Source organism: Dioscorea cayenensis, chromosome 4 (genome assembly GCF_009730915.1).
Source record: "Dioscorea cayenensis subsp. rotundata cultivar TDr96_F1 chromosome 4, TDr96_F1_v2_PseudoChromosome.rev07_lg8_w22 25.fasta, whole genome shotgun sequence".
Lineage (NCBI taxonomy): Eukaryota > Viridiplantae > Streptophyta > Magnoliopsida > Dioscoreales > Dioscoreaceae > Dioscorea > Dioscorea cayenensis.
The window spans coordinates 4,031,078-4,046,666 of NC_052474.1; the positions used below are offsets into that span (position 1 = coordinate 4,031,078).

General features: G+C 30.7%; 1 protein-coding gene across 1 annotated transcript; it reads right to left on the reverse strand.

Annotated features, from left to right (window-relative positions):
• Positions 1 to 310: 310 nt before the first annotated feature.
• On the reverse strand, positions 311 to 3,023 carry LOC120259017 (dof zinc finger protein 1-like). The gene is made up of 2 exons (XM_039266537.1): positions 2,341 to 3,023; positions 311 to 1,746 (listed from the first exon to the last, which is right to left on the reverse strand). Exons 1-2 carry the CDS (start codon positions 2,362 to 2,364, stop codon positions 871 to 873), a joined length of 900 nt encoding a protein of 299 aa, XP_039122471.1. The 5' UTR covers positions 2,365 to 3,023; the 3' UTR covers positions 311 to 870.
• Between the last annotated feature and the right edge of the window lie 12,566 nt (positions 3,024 to 15,589).

Sequence of the window (15,589 nt, forward strand, 5' to 3'; positions counted from 1 at the left end):
CCATTCCCATCCATCATTGCCCACTGCTTCACCATTTACACTTCATGACATGCATGAAGAGAAAAAGTCAAGAAGAAGAAGAAGAAGAAGAAGATGATGAAGATCAAGAAGATGAAGATGAATAGGTGTATATATAATTATAATTGCATGTGAAGTATGTTTGAGTTAGTGGGGGCTTACCTGTTTCCTTTGTTTGAGAACTACTCCAGTGGTGCTTTCATGGCTGGAAGAATCTTTGTTGAGGTGATGAGACATGACATGCATATCAAACCTGCTAGATATATCATTTATAAATAATAATACAAGAGAATGAAGGAAGGTTAATATATAATACACTCATCAAGCCCTTGTTTGATAATTTAAATAAACAAATAAAGACAGTGGAGGGAGAGAGAGAGAGAGGAGTCTTAGGTTCATATTCTTGTTGCTAAAGTTGCGCACACACTCATGAAAAAACAGAAAGAAAGAAAAGAAATTAAAACATGGACATTATTCCAAAGCACAACATATTAACTAAACACATGGATCATGAGCCTCATCCTTCACTCCTTTGCTATATGGTGCAATAATCTAAAAGGAATGGGGGTTATCTTCCATGTTAGCCAACCTGCAGGGTAGAAGAGAAAGAAAAAAAAAAAGGGGGGGGCAAAAAATAATAAACGCTGGCAACTCCAAAGCAAGCAGTTAAGTTCCTCTTGAAGCCAACCCAAAAAAGGAGCTTCACATTTCCATGATGGAAATGAAGAAAGGATTAAGAAGAGAAGGGAGACTCCATGTATCTTGTTTTGCTGTTAGTCTTGAAGAAACTTCAAACTAAGTCATAAATATTTATATATATATTCAGTTCTTTCCTTTCTTCATGCATGTTAATTACCATGCTCCTCCACCAGCACCACCAATCATCCCATTCCAGTAGGCAGGAGGAGGATCACCTCCATGTCCTCCACTCTGATCACCACCACTGCCTGAAGGCACCTGCCTTAAATCCTCAAAAGGAAACAGTAACCTACCAGCATTCTCTTGTACTCCTTGCATGCCACCATATTCATTAGCACCCGGACCAGTACCATCAACTAGAGGGAAGTTCAAAGTGGGAGGCCTGAACTCATGCATCCCAAAACCATGTGTAAAGGCAACTGCACCAGCCTCTGGCATAGACATAGGCATAGGAATGAAAGGGCCGAGACCCCTGCCAGACATCCCACTTCGCAGTAATTCCATTGCTGAAAGAGCAGTGGATGGGTTGGTACTATTGCTTCCACTATCCATGCTTGGGAGTTCACCAAACTCTGGTATAGTTGATGGATGTGGGAAGCCTAAGTTGAGGTCTTGACCTTGATGAAACTTAATGGAAGGTTGAGAGGTGGTGTTAGTGGTGGTGGTGGCGGTGGTAGAGGTGGTGGTGGTGGTGGAAGAGGAGGTGGTGGTGGTTGATGTGGAGGTTCTTTTGTTTTTTCTGGAGCCACCACCAACAGGGACATTCCTGAGAGAGCCACCTTCAGTCCAGTACCTTCTGCAGGTCTTGCAAAAGTATCTGGGTTGTGTCAGGCTGTAGTTGTTGTAGTAGCAGAACTTTGTATTGGTGGAGTTGCACCTTGGGCAGTTGAGTGCTTGTTCCTTTTGAGGTCTTGCCCTCCTCTCCATTGATGCAGATGCTGGTCTTGTGTTGCTGATGGTGCCAGAGGCAGTGCTGGAGGTGGTGTTGCTCCCTAAGAACTCTTCCATGGGTTTCACCAACCCTATTCCCTGAGAAACAAGACCACCATATGATCATGATCATAATCATAACCATAATCATCATCATCATCATCAACAACAACATCAACAACAACAACAATATCTTCTTCTTCATCTTCTTCTTGTTAGCTAGGAGAGGAAGGAAGAGGTGGTGCAGTATTAAGTACACCAAGAAAAGATGAAAGAGAAATTACACTTTGCACAACACCCATCACAACACAAGAACAAAAGCAAGGAAAGCCTTTTTCATGCCCACTGCTTTTTGCATAAGCCTGGAAAAAGATGATAAAAAGGAAAGGAAAAAGGGAAAAAGGTTTGGAAGGGAAAAAATGAAAAAGGTTGTGCTGCTTTCAAGGATTAAAGCTAAGGCTATGGGGGTTGTGACAACATGAAAAAGGCCAAAGCCATAGTAGAGAAAAAGAGAAGCTCCTCTTTTTATCTCTCTCTCTCTCTCTCTCTCCCTCTCACTCTCTCTCCATCTTTTGCAGAGCAAAGATACAACAGCAATAACACACATAATATCAAAACGACAGTTACTCCTTCCAACAAAGAAAGAAAGGAAAAAAGAAAAAAAGATATATATGATCCTGAATTATATTATACCTGAGGCCACTGAGCAGTATCCATGCAAAGCTTCTCTTTCTTTTACAGATGATTGAAGATGGAGTTGAAGAACAAGAACCAAGCTATATCGATCTCCCACTTCTTCTTCTTCTTCTTCTTCTTCTTCTTCTTCTTCTTCTTGCTGAATGGTTGTTATTCTCAGGTCTGGATATCTTGATGGCTTTCATTCATATCTAGAGAGAGAGAGAGAGAGAGAGAGAGTTGGTGCCATGAGAGAGAATGTGTGTGTGTGTGTGTGAGAGAGAGAGAGAGAGAGAGGTTGATTCACTTTCTAGTCTTCAAGTTGGTGTTGTTTTTTAGTTTTTAAATATTCGGGTTTGCTGTGAGACATTTGTCGATAGCTGTTTCATGGTTGGGCTTAGCCAAGTGTGACCCGTACGACCACTCGTGTGGAGTATGACATGGCACGCGCGGAGTAGCCAGGCCACACATGTGGAATGCTTTGTTACTATATTAAATTACTCACTAGCTACTTGTTTTTATTGTTTTTAGTTTTTACAGACACACCCACACAGAAATAGAGATAAAGAGAGAGAAGGAGAAAGAGGATTGTGGGCCCCAACGGAGCCGACAAAAGCTTAAAAAAAGAGCGCAGTGGAGCTTGGGCCCCACTTAGTGCTGGTGTTAGAAATTCAGGTTGAGTTGATGCCTGACGCTTCCCTTCTGCTTCTTCAGGCCTACCTTTTCTTTTTTCTTTTTTAATTATTGTTTATATATATATATGTATATTTTTTTAAAATAATATATATTGTTTAAAGATAAAAATAAGGTGGGGGATATATTTGACTTGGCTACGTTTCATTCTACTTTGATAAAAAATATATATATATTATAGAGAAAATTCCATGAAAAATAATTCTTTCCACACTTGACCTGAAATCTCAGTGCCGTTTTCTTTTCTTTTTTTTAATATATTAGGGTTTTTTGGATTTATTAGTCTCATCAAATATAGGATGAAAGCAACATCATCCTTACATATATATATAAAATATATAATATATAATATTAGGTGTTCTTTATATATGTATATACTCTTTTAGAATTTTCAAATTACCTAAACAAGTTTCTTGTCTGTTTATATATATATATATAAATCATTCAAAAAAAAATTTAAAAATCCAAATACATAAATTAATATGAAAATTTAAAAATAGATATATTATAAGAGTTAAATGTCTTATTGTTTAATTATTACAACAGTGACACGACTTTACAATAGTTATAAATATATATAACTTTCAAATTATTTAAACTAATTCAATATTACTTCTAAGAAAAATATAGTTCCATATTGAGGGCTTGTATGTAAATGACATAAAGGAAAATTGAAAGGGAATTTCAACTCTGAGCAATATCCTTGCATCTTGTGTGGGCCATAATGTCACAAAGAACCAAATCTTAGAAAGTTGATTTATCTAAGTCACAAACCACTTACTTATTCAATAAATCTTTTCTTTTATCTTTTTTTCAAGTTATACAAATGCATCATTTAGAATAAGTTAATTACCTATTAAATTAGCATTATTTCTTTTTAAATATGATACATATTTTTTAAAAAGGGATATTTATATGTATACATAAATAAATCATTTACAAGTTTGTTATGACTAACTACAACCAATTACAAATCATGTTTAACTCTTTTTTTTTAAAGAAATATGGATGCCATATTTTTTTTACTAATGTGATGAGAAGTTTTGATTTATTATTTGGAGAAGAAAATACTAATCAACTCTTTTATTGAATCAATATTCAAATCCGCATGATAAACATGTTTTATAATATAAAATGGCTTACAAAAACAATTTTACAAGTAAAGAATACAAGTGATTTCTTCTCATGACTAATCATCTGTTACATAATATTAAGAATGTTTAACATAATGTAAGTTTTTTAAAAAACTTAAAGCTTTTGAAAATATATTAAATAATAAAAAATAATATTTTTGTCTAAACTTTTATTTCAATTTTTAATATTTTATTTTATTGACTCTATTTGTTTATTTTAAAAGTTTGTATAAATTATAAAAAAACATTACTGACTAAAAAATTACATGGGAATTGAAAATATAAAGTATAAATACACAAAGATATAAAAACATAAAAAATTAATTTGTAATATGTCAAAAATTATACCCAATAAAAAACATTCAAGAATATCAAGTAATTAAAAACATTTGTTGCACTTATGATGTTATATTATACGGGTCGCCCGATTGAGCACTTCGCCGAGTGGTGAAAGTTCGATTCTCGACTGAGGGCATATTTCTGAGAGAAGTGAGCTGTGGTTATGTGTGGTGGTCCTAGCACCCATATGTGCATGGGTCCTGTCCCCACTTGCTCCATCGAGGCTTATGCACGTCCCTGATGATTTATCTGGGCCTTTGGGTTGTCTGTTGCTCTTGTCAAAAAATATATATATTATACAATACAATTGATAAACTAAAAACTTTGTTCTCATAATATGATAAACTCATGAAAAATTACTTTATTTTATTTTATTTAAATACCAAATCAACCAACAAATAATAGTTGTCGAAAAAGAAAATATACAAGTCTCATCTAAGCCATCTTATAATGCTATCAAACATTCGAAAAGCATCAAAAGCAAAAACAATTAATAACAAAAACAAAGAAAGAATTTAACAAATTAAAATTACTTGTCGAGAGTTTAGACGAATAAAAATAAAAGGGTGTACAGAAAAAGCCAATCCAAAGTCTTTGTGTTAATTAATTTCATGTTCATATGAAACAATGAAACACATTGCTTCCCAATCTTTCCAAAAAGATTCTCAGTACGCAATATAAAAAAAATGAAGTAACAAAAATATGCTCCCGATTGACTTTGCTTTTTTATATCTACTTTGCAATAATTAACTACCATCATCATTCACTAGCAATGAATGAGATTGGTTTTAAGATTGTCTACATCAAAATGAACTAAATAGTCCCACGCCCTCTAGCGAATTAATAGGGACGATGTTGATCTTACACTTACATAAATGATTTTGACTTGAATAATTGTGTATAAAGTGTTTGTAGGTGGTGTTTTGAATTAATTAGTCATCTAATCTAAGAGCTCAACTCTAGATAAGCAGTGAAAATTAACTACTAAGTTAGAGTGTGGTAACTAGGGGTAGAGGCAATTTTTAGTAGAGCATGCATGTAGTGAAATTCATGGACTGATACTGAGAGATAAAAGTTAGCTAAGAGAGCAAATAGGATTAGATACATAAAAAAAGCTTTAGTTGTAAATGATGAGTATGAGATGCTGAGACATCTTTTATAGGGTAATATTGTGAGATCAGTTTGAACAGGACTAGATTATCAATACAAATATAATAAAATATGCAAATAATAACACACTGATATAATAAACTAGTGAGTACATAAAAGTTTTTTTAAAAAAAAAAAGTCCACAGAAACACTAATCACGTTGAAACTAATATTGTTGACAATCACTAGCATTAGAATCTAATAATGAGAATAATAAAGTTTGGTTGGCCCCCACTAAAGATGAAAAGCTCTAGATGAAGATCAATGGTGTAGTTGAAGTCTCCAAGAGCCATGAATGGCCATACCAGCTAAGATGAAACCCTAGAAGGGGACAATGGATGAGAAGAGTCTTTGGGTTGCATCAATGGGTAGGGCTCACCTTTGATGTTTGCTTAGCAACAATTGGACAACCAAAGGACTAAGACACTTGGCCAATCCTTTTTTTAATATATATATTTCCTTTATATATATATATATCTTGTACCTGATCTAATTACATATATATATATATATATATATATATATACCTATGTGGTCAAGCCAACTTATTATGATGGTCCTTCTTTGATTTTATAGAACATATAGCGTCATATTATTATGATGCTTGGCACCCATTTGCATGCATCATTCAAGTGCTAAGGACTTTCCAACTGGTATGGTTAGGGTGGCACACTTATAATCACTAGCAACTCACTAGGGATGTTGGAATGCCTGGTTACATAAATAGATCTGAGATAAATAGATTTATTCTAGAATTAAAATCGTGGTGTTTGTTTCTCTTTTTCATATTTGAATTTTTTTGTCATTTGCATGGTTTGCATTTTTATTTCGAAATTAATATTCAGTTGTTAATGTGCAATGTCTTGTTATCCTAATTATTATACAATATTAGTAGTTTTGAATAAAAGTGGATAAACCACAAATTTATTAAAGAGAAGAGAAACTGGGGAAAACAAAGTTCATAGTGGCAACAACAAACAAGACAATCTAAAGAAGAAGGAAACTGATTTCCTCATCAGGGATGTACAATATTAGTAGTTACGTGGGATGGAAAAAGATAATTTTTTTAAAAAATTTAAATAGAATGATCTTGTAGCAATGCATTATATGAGTTAAAAAAAATACAATTTTACTAATAGTGTTAGTTCAAATACTAGGAACTTAGCTTACTTAAATAAATAGTTTTTTCTACTTTTAATAAATTTTCAATATTGACCACAGACTAGTTTGGAGTCAATAGCTCTTAAAAAACAAATGGGTAAAAAATAAAAATATATATAATTTATTTTATAAATTATAGATTAAATAATTATTTCTCTAATCAATTTTAAAAGTCACCGCAACAATAGCAGAATTAATGCTAGGATTCATATATTTATTTTTATTTTAAATATTTTAAATTTTATTATTTACACACTTTATATTTTTTTTCATAAATATGTGATTGTCAACATGTTTTGTCTTTTTAAATTATCCAACCTGGTTATGAGTTATCTGGATTTAAAAAAATTATAATTAATGTAAAAAGATTAGATTGGATTGTGTGGCAATAATATGCCACATGACAAAATAATAATAATATTTTAACAAATAATGACGCATGGTAAGCACATAACATATTAGGCTTGAGAACAAAATTGAATAAAAATATAAAAGATAAAAGATAACAAGAATCGCCAAAAAGAAAGAAAAATGAAACCTCTTTCCATCTCTCTCTTAAGAACAATTAATATTGAGATTTAGGTGTGCTAACTTAAAGTGATTATTATTACTATGAGAAAAAGAAAACCTTAAAGTGGAAAACTGAATGTATAACTGATGTGAAATTTCAAATTTGTATTAAATGTCAAAAGTTGAGGGAGAACCGTCCCATTCACAATGTCTTGTATGTCTATCCATTCTTAGTCCCCAAATCTAAATTTTTATTTCATTTGGCCCCACCCACTCTTCATGGACAGACGAGCTTGTGTACACCTTTCATGTAATTAATTTAAACAATAATATCATTTTTATATATAAAAAAAAAAAACAATAATATCACCCAATTAAGGATTAATTCCTCTCAAAATTAAACTAAAAGGTGCATTTTTATCTTAATTGTATATCTTTATATTAATTTTACTTAACTACATGATCTAAAAAAAATGATAATAATCAGTTTATATTTTATATAGTTTTCTGGTTGTATGTGTTTAATTTGATAACCAAAAACTATAATTTTTAAAAACTATGAATTCAAATGTAAAATATAATTCAAATATAGGCAAATGACCTAAGAAGAACCGGGTCTAACTTAAATGATTATTGCTTACATGAAACGCACATATAGTCTTTGAAGAATATCATAAATTCTTGATAGGAATAATTAATAAAAAGCATATGTGTCGTCATTCGTTAGTAAACAAAATATTAGATTTCTAAAGAGTGAGTTATAGGAAGTTGGACAAAGCTGACCTATTTCACCAAACCCCATTAACATGAAAATAATATTAAGAATAAACAAGTCTATTTTCCCAAGTATATAAATAAATAGATAGATGATCTAACAAATAAGTTTAATTTGTTAAGTTCTAACCATGGGTCTAGACACACCAACTTCCGCGGGTGAAACAATGGAATGTTTTTTATTGACTGGATTAATATTTCATCTAACCTTGGATCAAATGAATTATGCTTTAATTATAAACCAAAGAAAATTAAAAGAAAGGAAGAAAGAAAAATTGATACCAAACATTCTTCAACTTAAGGATCAAACATAACCAAATCCAAACTTTTAAGTATTCCATATTAATCAAATCCTAAGTTAGCTAGGTTGCTAGCTTCCATTGGTGATTGACCATTGAAATCTTCTCTAACAATACCAAACTCAAAAACATCTCTTAATTAATCAATGACCACTAATATTCTCTAAGTAAATGTCAACTTAGTTTATTCATTGTAGGAAAGGAATTGTGACCATTAATTATAAAATATTACCAAGGTATGTGTATTTTATTCATAATCTTTCTACTTGGAAATTGGAAATATTAGTTTAAGGAAAGCAAAGAGGGAATGTTGAAAATGTGGGAAATGAGAAGCCAAGGGGCATCCAAGTCTCTCCTTTTGATTTATAGAAATGGATAGGCACTAATAAAGTGAGATTCTTATCACCAATTCCACTTAAATTTATAGGCCCCATCTCTCTCTCTCTTCTGTTCTTACTCCATGCTACCCATGCTTGAGTTGTTATACACTTATACATGCATCCCATGATACCATGGTTTTTAATGCTCTATTTGAAGATCATTTTATTCCCCTAATATATATATATATATATATATATTGAGAATTTATACTCTTGTTTGAAATTATAATATCATTCATTTGATATAATATATATAGAAGCCCAACCCATGCTATACTTTTAGCCCAAATCCCATAAACATAGCTCAAATTGAACAGTTAACTCATGAGAAAATTAAGGAAGATAATATAATGGTCTCTTGAATAGATATATTTTTTATTCAAAAATAAATAAATAAATAAATAAAATAAAAAAAACTAATCCTTTATTGATCTTCAATGTAGCACAATATATTGTTTAGAATTATCTGCAAATAATTAACATCATGCAAGCTAGTCTCTTTCAATGTGTAGATAGTAATGTAATTCTGGGCCTTCAGCAATTCAAGAAGTTAGATCATCTCATCTTCTCTTAAAATACATATATAGATATATATATGTGTGTGTGTGTGTGTGTGTATGATATTGAATTAATATCCCTGCATGCTTTTGGCTTAGTAGATAGCAGACGGGAGTTTTTTATTTTTGTTGGTGAGGGGACATTAATTAATTAATTAATTTATATTTATATATATATATATGTTTGCTCACCTTAGAACATGAATGCACATGCTCACAATGGAGTAGCAGAACTTGAGAGAATTTAGATCATCAATGGTACTGCCCATAGACAGACTAATTAGTTTTGTGGAAGATAGAATTAATTCTGTGAGACAAGAGGTATATTACAGAGCTTTGATCATTATATCTATATCTCCATGTGTTTGGATGGCTTATCAAAGGAATCATGCATGTGGGGAGCAATAGATATGTGCAAGCTAATTAAGTATATAGGGAATTATTTAACTCGTTTTATAATTTTACATATTAATTAAAGAGAAACAATTTGACAGGGAATTAATATAAACTAAGTTCACTTCTTTTGTTCAGTGAATCATTTGTTGCTCAAGAGGTGGACAAGAAGAAGTTTGAAAAGAAAAAAAATATATAGTATTTTCTGTTTGTTTAGAAAGATAAACAGGTTCTTATATAAATGGGGATTGTTGCATGGTAATGTAAAGGGTCTTGCCTGCAAAGCTTATATACATAATGGAAACCCTAGAAGATTAACTGACATGCATGCATGTAGGATTTTATTACTTTGATCAATAGGTTAGCTAGACAGTACTCAGTTTGCATGCATGTCTTGATGTTCATGTTCCACTCCAAGTTCATCAGAAGGAGAATACAAGAGATGGTTATGGGAATACATGCAAAATATTTCAAACAGGTAAAAGGAGATCAAGAATAAAGCTATACTTGTGCAAGAGTTATGTTGTTTAAATATATATATATATATATATACATATACATATAATTAACTTATACAAAGTTTTTAGCTTTCCCAAATAAATTGTGACTTTACTTCTCAACCCAAGAACTTGTTATTAATTATTTATTTGGCATTGCATGATAGAAGTGTTTTTATAAATGCCATTTTCCATAAAACCTTTATTCCTATTTCTCACATATTGGTCTTTAGAGAATATATTTCCACAAAGTAACTTCATCTAGCTACTTCTCTCTTTCCATACATTTTTTTTTCTTGGTTATTAATAATATTTTTTTTATATTGTCCATTATGTCCCTATTCTCGGCTAATTTTCCATAATAGCCTTTTTTTCATCACTTGTCTTTGTATACGGTTTTTGGAGCTAATATGATGATCTAATTAATTAATGTAGTAAAACATACTTTATATGTGACCTAAAAGTATATCAGAACAACTAAATATAAAGAGCTTAATCAAATTAAAAATATGATCCAAATTAAGTAAGATAATATAATCAAGCTATGGATTAGATGTCTCTTTCCTTTCCCAATTTGGACCAATTTGGACATGTATATATATATATATATATATATATATATAAAGTGGGTGTTCTATCCTTTGTTCTCATTCTATCTCCTTGATTTCTCTCATTCAAAAACAAAACTAGATATCTTAATCTTGTTGCAATGAAGCATATATGTCAGAGTAAATATATATATATATATATATATATATATATATATAATGAAACCAAATAAGCCTTTACCTCAATCTTTGATCACTCCCCAACAAACTACATGTAGTATGAATTATGTATATCAAGATACCAACAAAATTTGCTCCCATTGAAGAGACTCACTGAATTACATATATATTAAACAATGCCGTTGATTCAAAGTTGTCATGTTTGCAATCTATGATAGATTGAGAGAAAACATACATAATGGTTACACCACCTATGTATATTATAAAAGAAAATGTTGCTCTTCAATCATACTCCATGCTTCCTTGGAATTTTCCTTCCAAAGAATTAACATTACTATTTAAACTTAATTAAGAATTTGTTTCCTTATAAGTTGTCCATACTTAATTAGATTCTTGTATATCATTCTTAATGCACAAAATACATCTTGACAATAATATCTATGTCGTTAATTATTTAACTCAAATTTTAATCTTGGATGTATGCCAAATAATTTCAACATAATATTTTTTTCAATCGATTAATCAAATATATTATATATGACTTGATCATGAATATATATTGATATATATATATTTTTTGGTTTTCTTTCTATCAATTTAATTAATTTTTAGGTTCAATTTTAGCAAGAATAGTGCATATATATGACCACTGAAAATGATCCATTCATGTGCCATGCATGTGGCAACAATAAATTTTTGTCAATTAATTACCTAACATCAACCATATTCTATAAAAGAACCTAAAAGAAAAACATTGTGCATACATCTTAATAACAACAATGAAAAAAAGCTAATTATTATTGCAATCAAATGGTTTACAAAGAAATGATCAAGAAATATAATTAATGACATCCCAAAGCTATATGATTAAAAGTAATGGAAAAACAAGGAAAAAAAAAAAAAGAGAAGGGAAACAATTCAAACACTGCATTGTCTCTTTTGGTGAATGAAACCATTCAAAAATTAATGGGTCCTTAGTTTTATTGGAATATTGTTCTAATTATTAAAAGCTTGATCATTTAATTAACTTTATACAGATAACTAGCTAGCTCTGATATTTCATAATTAATGTTCTCATGGAGGAGAAGCAGCTAGCTTGGAAAAGAATACAAAGTAATGAGGTTAGGCATGTGTGTGATGAGATTTGAAACATCAAGCTGACTAGTCATGATCAAAGGTTTCAATGAAGATGGAGGCCCTGAATGCACCATATAAGTCAAGAAATGGACCCTTTGCAAATCAAAAATTTGGCTGGAAATTAGCTGACAATAACATATCATCCCCACTAGATCAAAATGCTTTAATGCTCATCCTTGGGTGTATGTGAAGATATATATATATACATATATATAAAAGATATTTCACCTATTTAATTAGTTGATATGGTTTGATTAATTAATTGATCCAAAAAACAGCTGCTTAAAGTGCAATCCTTGATGTCTAATCACAAGGCTGCTAAGATGTAAATCATGTGATCTTCATGTATGCTTCAAGAGATCATTCATTGGAATTTAGTTGGTGAATTTTGTCAAAATTTTTGTCAATATAGTGTTGAATTGAAGTTAAGTCTCAAATCAATATTTATAAATTTCCCCATTTAACAATTCACATTGATCTTTCCCATTCTCATAAAGAAACCAAACCATACCCAATGGCCTTGATTTTTTTTCATGTATGTTCATCAATGTAAATATTTATCCCATTGATTGACAAATAAATGTGGCCACCCACCAATGTTCGTATATAAACTTTTTCATCCTCTTTTAAGGGTGACAACAAGAAGTTATAGAGGAGAGGACCCCACAATGCAAATGGATAAGGCACTAAGTTAAAGATCCTCCATGCTTTGCCTTCCAACATTCGCCCTCTTCCCATTAACCTTATCTTCATCTTTTTTTGGTTCTTGGGAATGTCCAATGTACCTTGAAAATTAACCATATCCTTTTGACCCTTTTCTCCCTCACCCATCTTTAACTCAACAAGTGGGTGTGAAATAATTCACACCATATATAATTATATATACTTCATGTCTGCAAGTGCATTTTCTTTTCTTAATATTTTGTATGCAATAATATGATTAAATACATTAAAAAAAAACAAATAAGATAGAAAAGAACATGCAAAATATATAAGAACGTGTATATGGTGAATTTGAAGACATTTTTTTGGGTTTCTTTTTTTGTTTATTTTTCATGAAAATCACCAAACAAATAATGCAAGCATGGAATCATGGAATTTATAATTAATAAGCATGAGAGTACTAATGCTAATTCTACTGGTGCACAAAATAGGAGACAAAAGGCATATTACAACCTTAAGCACAACTATGCCAAGCTTCTTTTGAGTTGGAGGACTTGTAATATGAATTCAAATGGAAAGAATCATATCATGATAAATAAACTAGCATTTTATAGTACATTCTATAATTTGGATGATATATATTGAGGACATGTTAATCGATGAGAGAGAGCGAGTGTGTACATGGCTCAACCACTTGCATTATTATACAAGTAGTTTTCAGAACCTACAAGTTGGTATGATTTCTTAATAAAAAGGAAATTTAGATATAGATTAATTGTTGACCAACTTCTTAATTTGAAATTAATAATTAATGAATTATTAAACTGTGATTTGGCCTACAAGTTAAGTCAACCCAATTGATTGAATTGTGGTTTGAACTAATTAATCAGGGATCAGTTTCATTTTTTGCTAATTTGAATTCATTAAATCTTTCTTTTTCGTCATTGATATGGTTTTATATGTATGGAGGAGTGTCATTGTTTCATTCAATGCAACAATTTCACAAATTATTTCCAAAATTTTCATAGAAAAGATTTGGAAAAGTCTACAAAAATAATTAGAGATTTAGCTCCAAAATTAATTAGAGTGATGCTGAAGCATATATTAATATTAATATATATATATATATATATATATATATATATATATATATATATATATATATATATATATATATATATATATATGTTGGAACATTTACATGCTCAACAAACAACTTTAATTTTTTCTGAAAATATTCAGATTTATACATTATTTTCTTTAATTAAGAGATACACATTAAGTAAATTGAACCCCTTAATTATTATATAAATAGGCCTACTAATTAGACAACTAAGGATCAAATAGGAAATGTCTCTGATGTTTTCTTACATATTGTACTGCTATGGACAAAACACAAATGATCTACGCCTTTGATTGTCTCGTGACAGATGTAGTAATTAGTTACATCATTTTATGATTTCTTTCAATTTTGTTGTGAAATTTTACATTTATTTTATATTTAAATTATTAACAAATTATTCATATAAAAAAGAATTCAAACTCAAATTATATACAAAATTTTTAATTTCTTAAATCAAAATCTTGACAAGATCTATAACTCATGCCCCTTTGAAAATTTACAAATGATCCTCAACTCCCCACGACGTATACATTTGTAGCAATATATCGCATATATTAATTCTATTGCAACGAGCACACCGCTTGACAAATAATTTCCAAATAAATAAAAAAAACGAATAACTTGTTATACACTAGAGCCTAGCCTAAAGGACATTAGATCTTTGTAGTAATATATATATATATATATATATATATATATATATATATAAAGCACGTCATTAACCACCCTTTCCACATTGAATAGAGATGGTGGTACAAATGCCACCATTTTTAGCCATCATGGTTGACATCCCAACGAGAAAATCGTTGAATGTTTAAGTAGCCACATGGTTCCACAACCACAGAATCAAAACAAGCTCAAACATATAAATGCATCCTTGTCTCTCTTCTCTTTCCTAAAGTTTCATGGCAAGCACTATATATGTATGTGGGGTCTATATATACGTCATTGCATGATATATAGCTAGCTAGTTGGGTGGTTGTGTTACTTCCTCCAAATATTGGAATTGGAACGAAGGTGATTAATAAGTGTGTATATATATATATGTTAAATGTGATATCATCAAATTAAACTATATTACAATAATAATAAATTTTCACTTCTTTCCATCACCTAACATGTGAAGACCAACAAAGTCTTGTTTTTGTGTACACACACACACACACGCACGCGCGCACGCTTATTACAAAGATGTTTAATGTGCTCTACAATGGTAAATATATATTTATTTGTGCATTAACATGATAGACATAAATTAATGGGAAAGATATATGATTAGGGTTTGAGAAGTCTTGTTATCTTTATGAGTTGTCTATGTATATATCCAGGAAGGAGATCTAATGGAAATGGTTGGCATGCGGTTTGCATGCAGCTTGAAGCCGGCCTTTTGAAAGAAAATTTATACAAGGATATTCCAGCCAACAAACCCTAATAGATATGATGGTACTTGCTAGCTAGATTCTTCATATGTATACTCTGGCTAGCCTACATTAACCAATGGATTTGAAGGCATGTGAGGAGCCGGTACCAAAACCATCTCCTCAACAGAGAGCTTTGTGAAACTTCCACTGTACTGAGACCCACTTGTACTCTTCTGTGAATTAAACACCATGCATTTATTTTTTATAACATTTGAATAAATTAACCAATTGTGATATTTAAAAGAGAAAGATGACAAAGCTAGTATTACAAAAACATAAAGTTAAAAATAGTGTAATTAGCTATGCATAA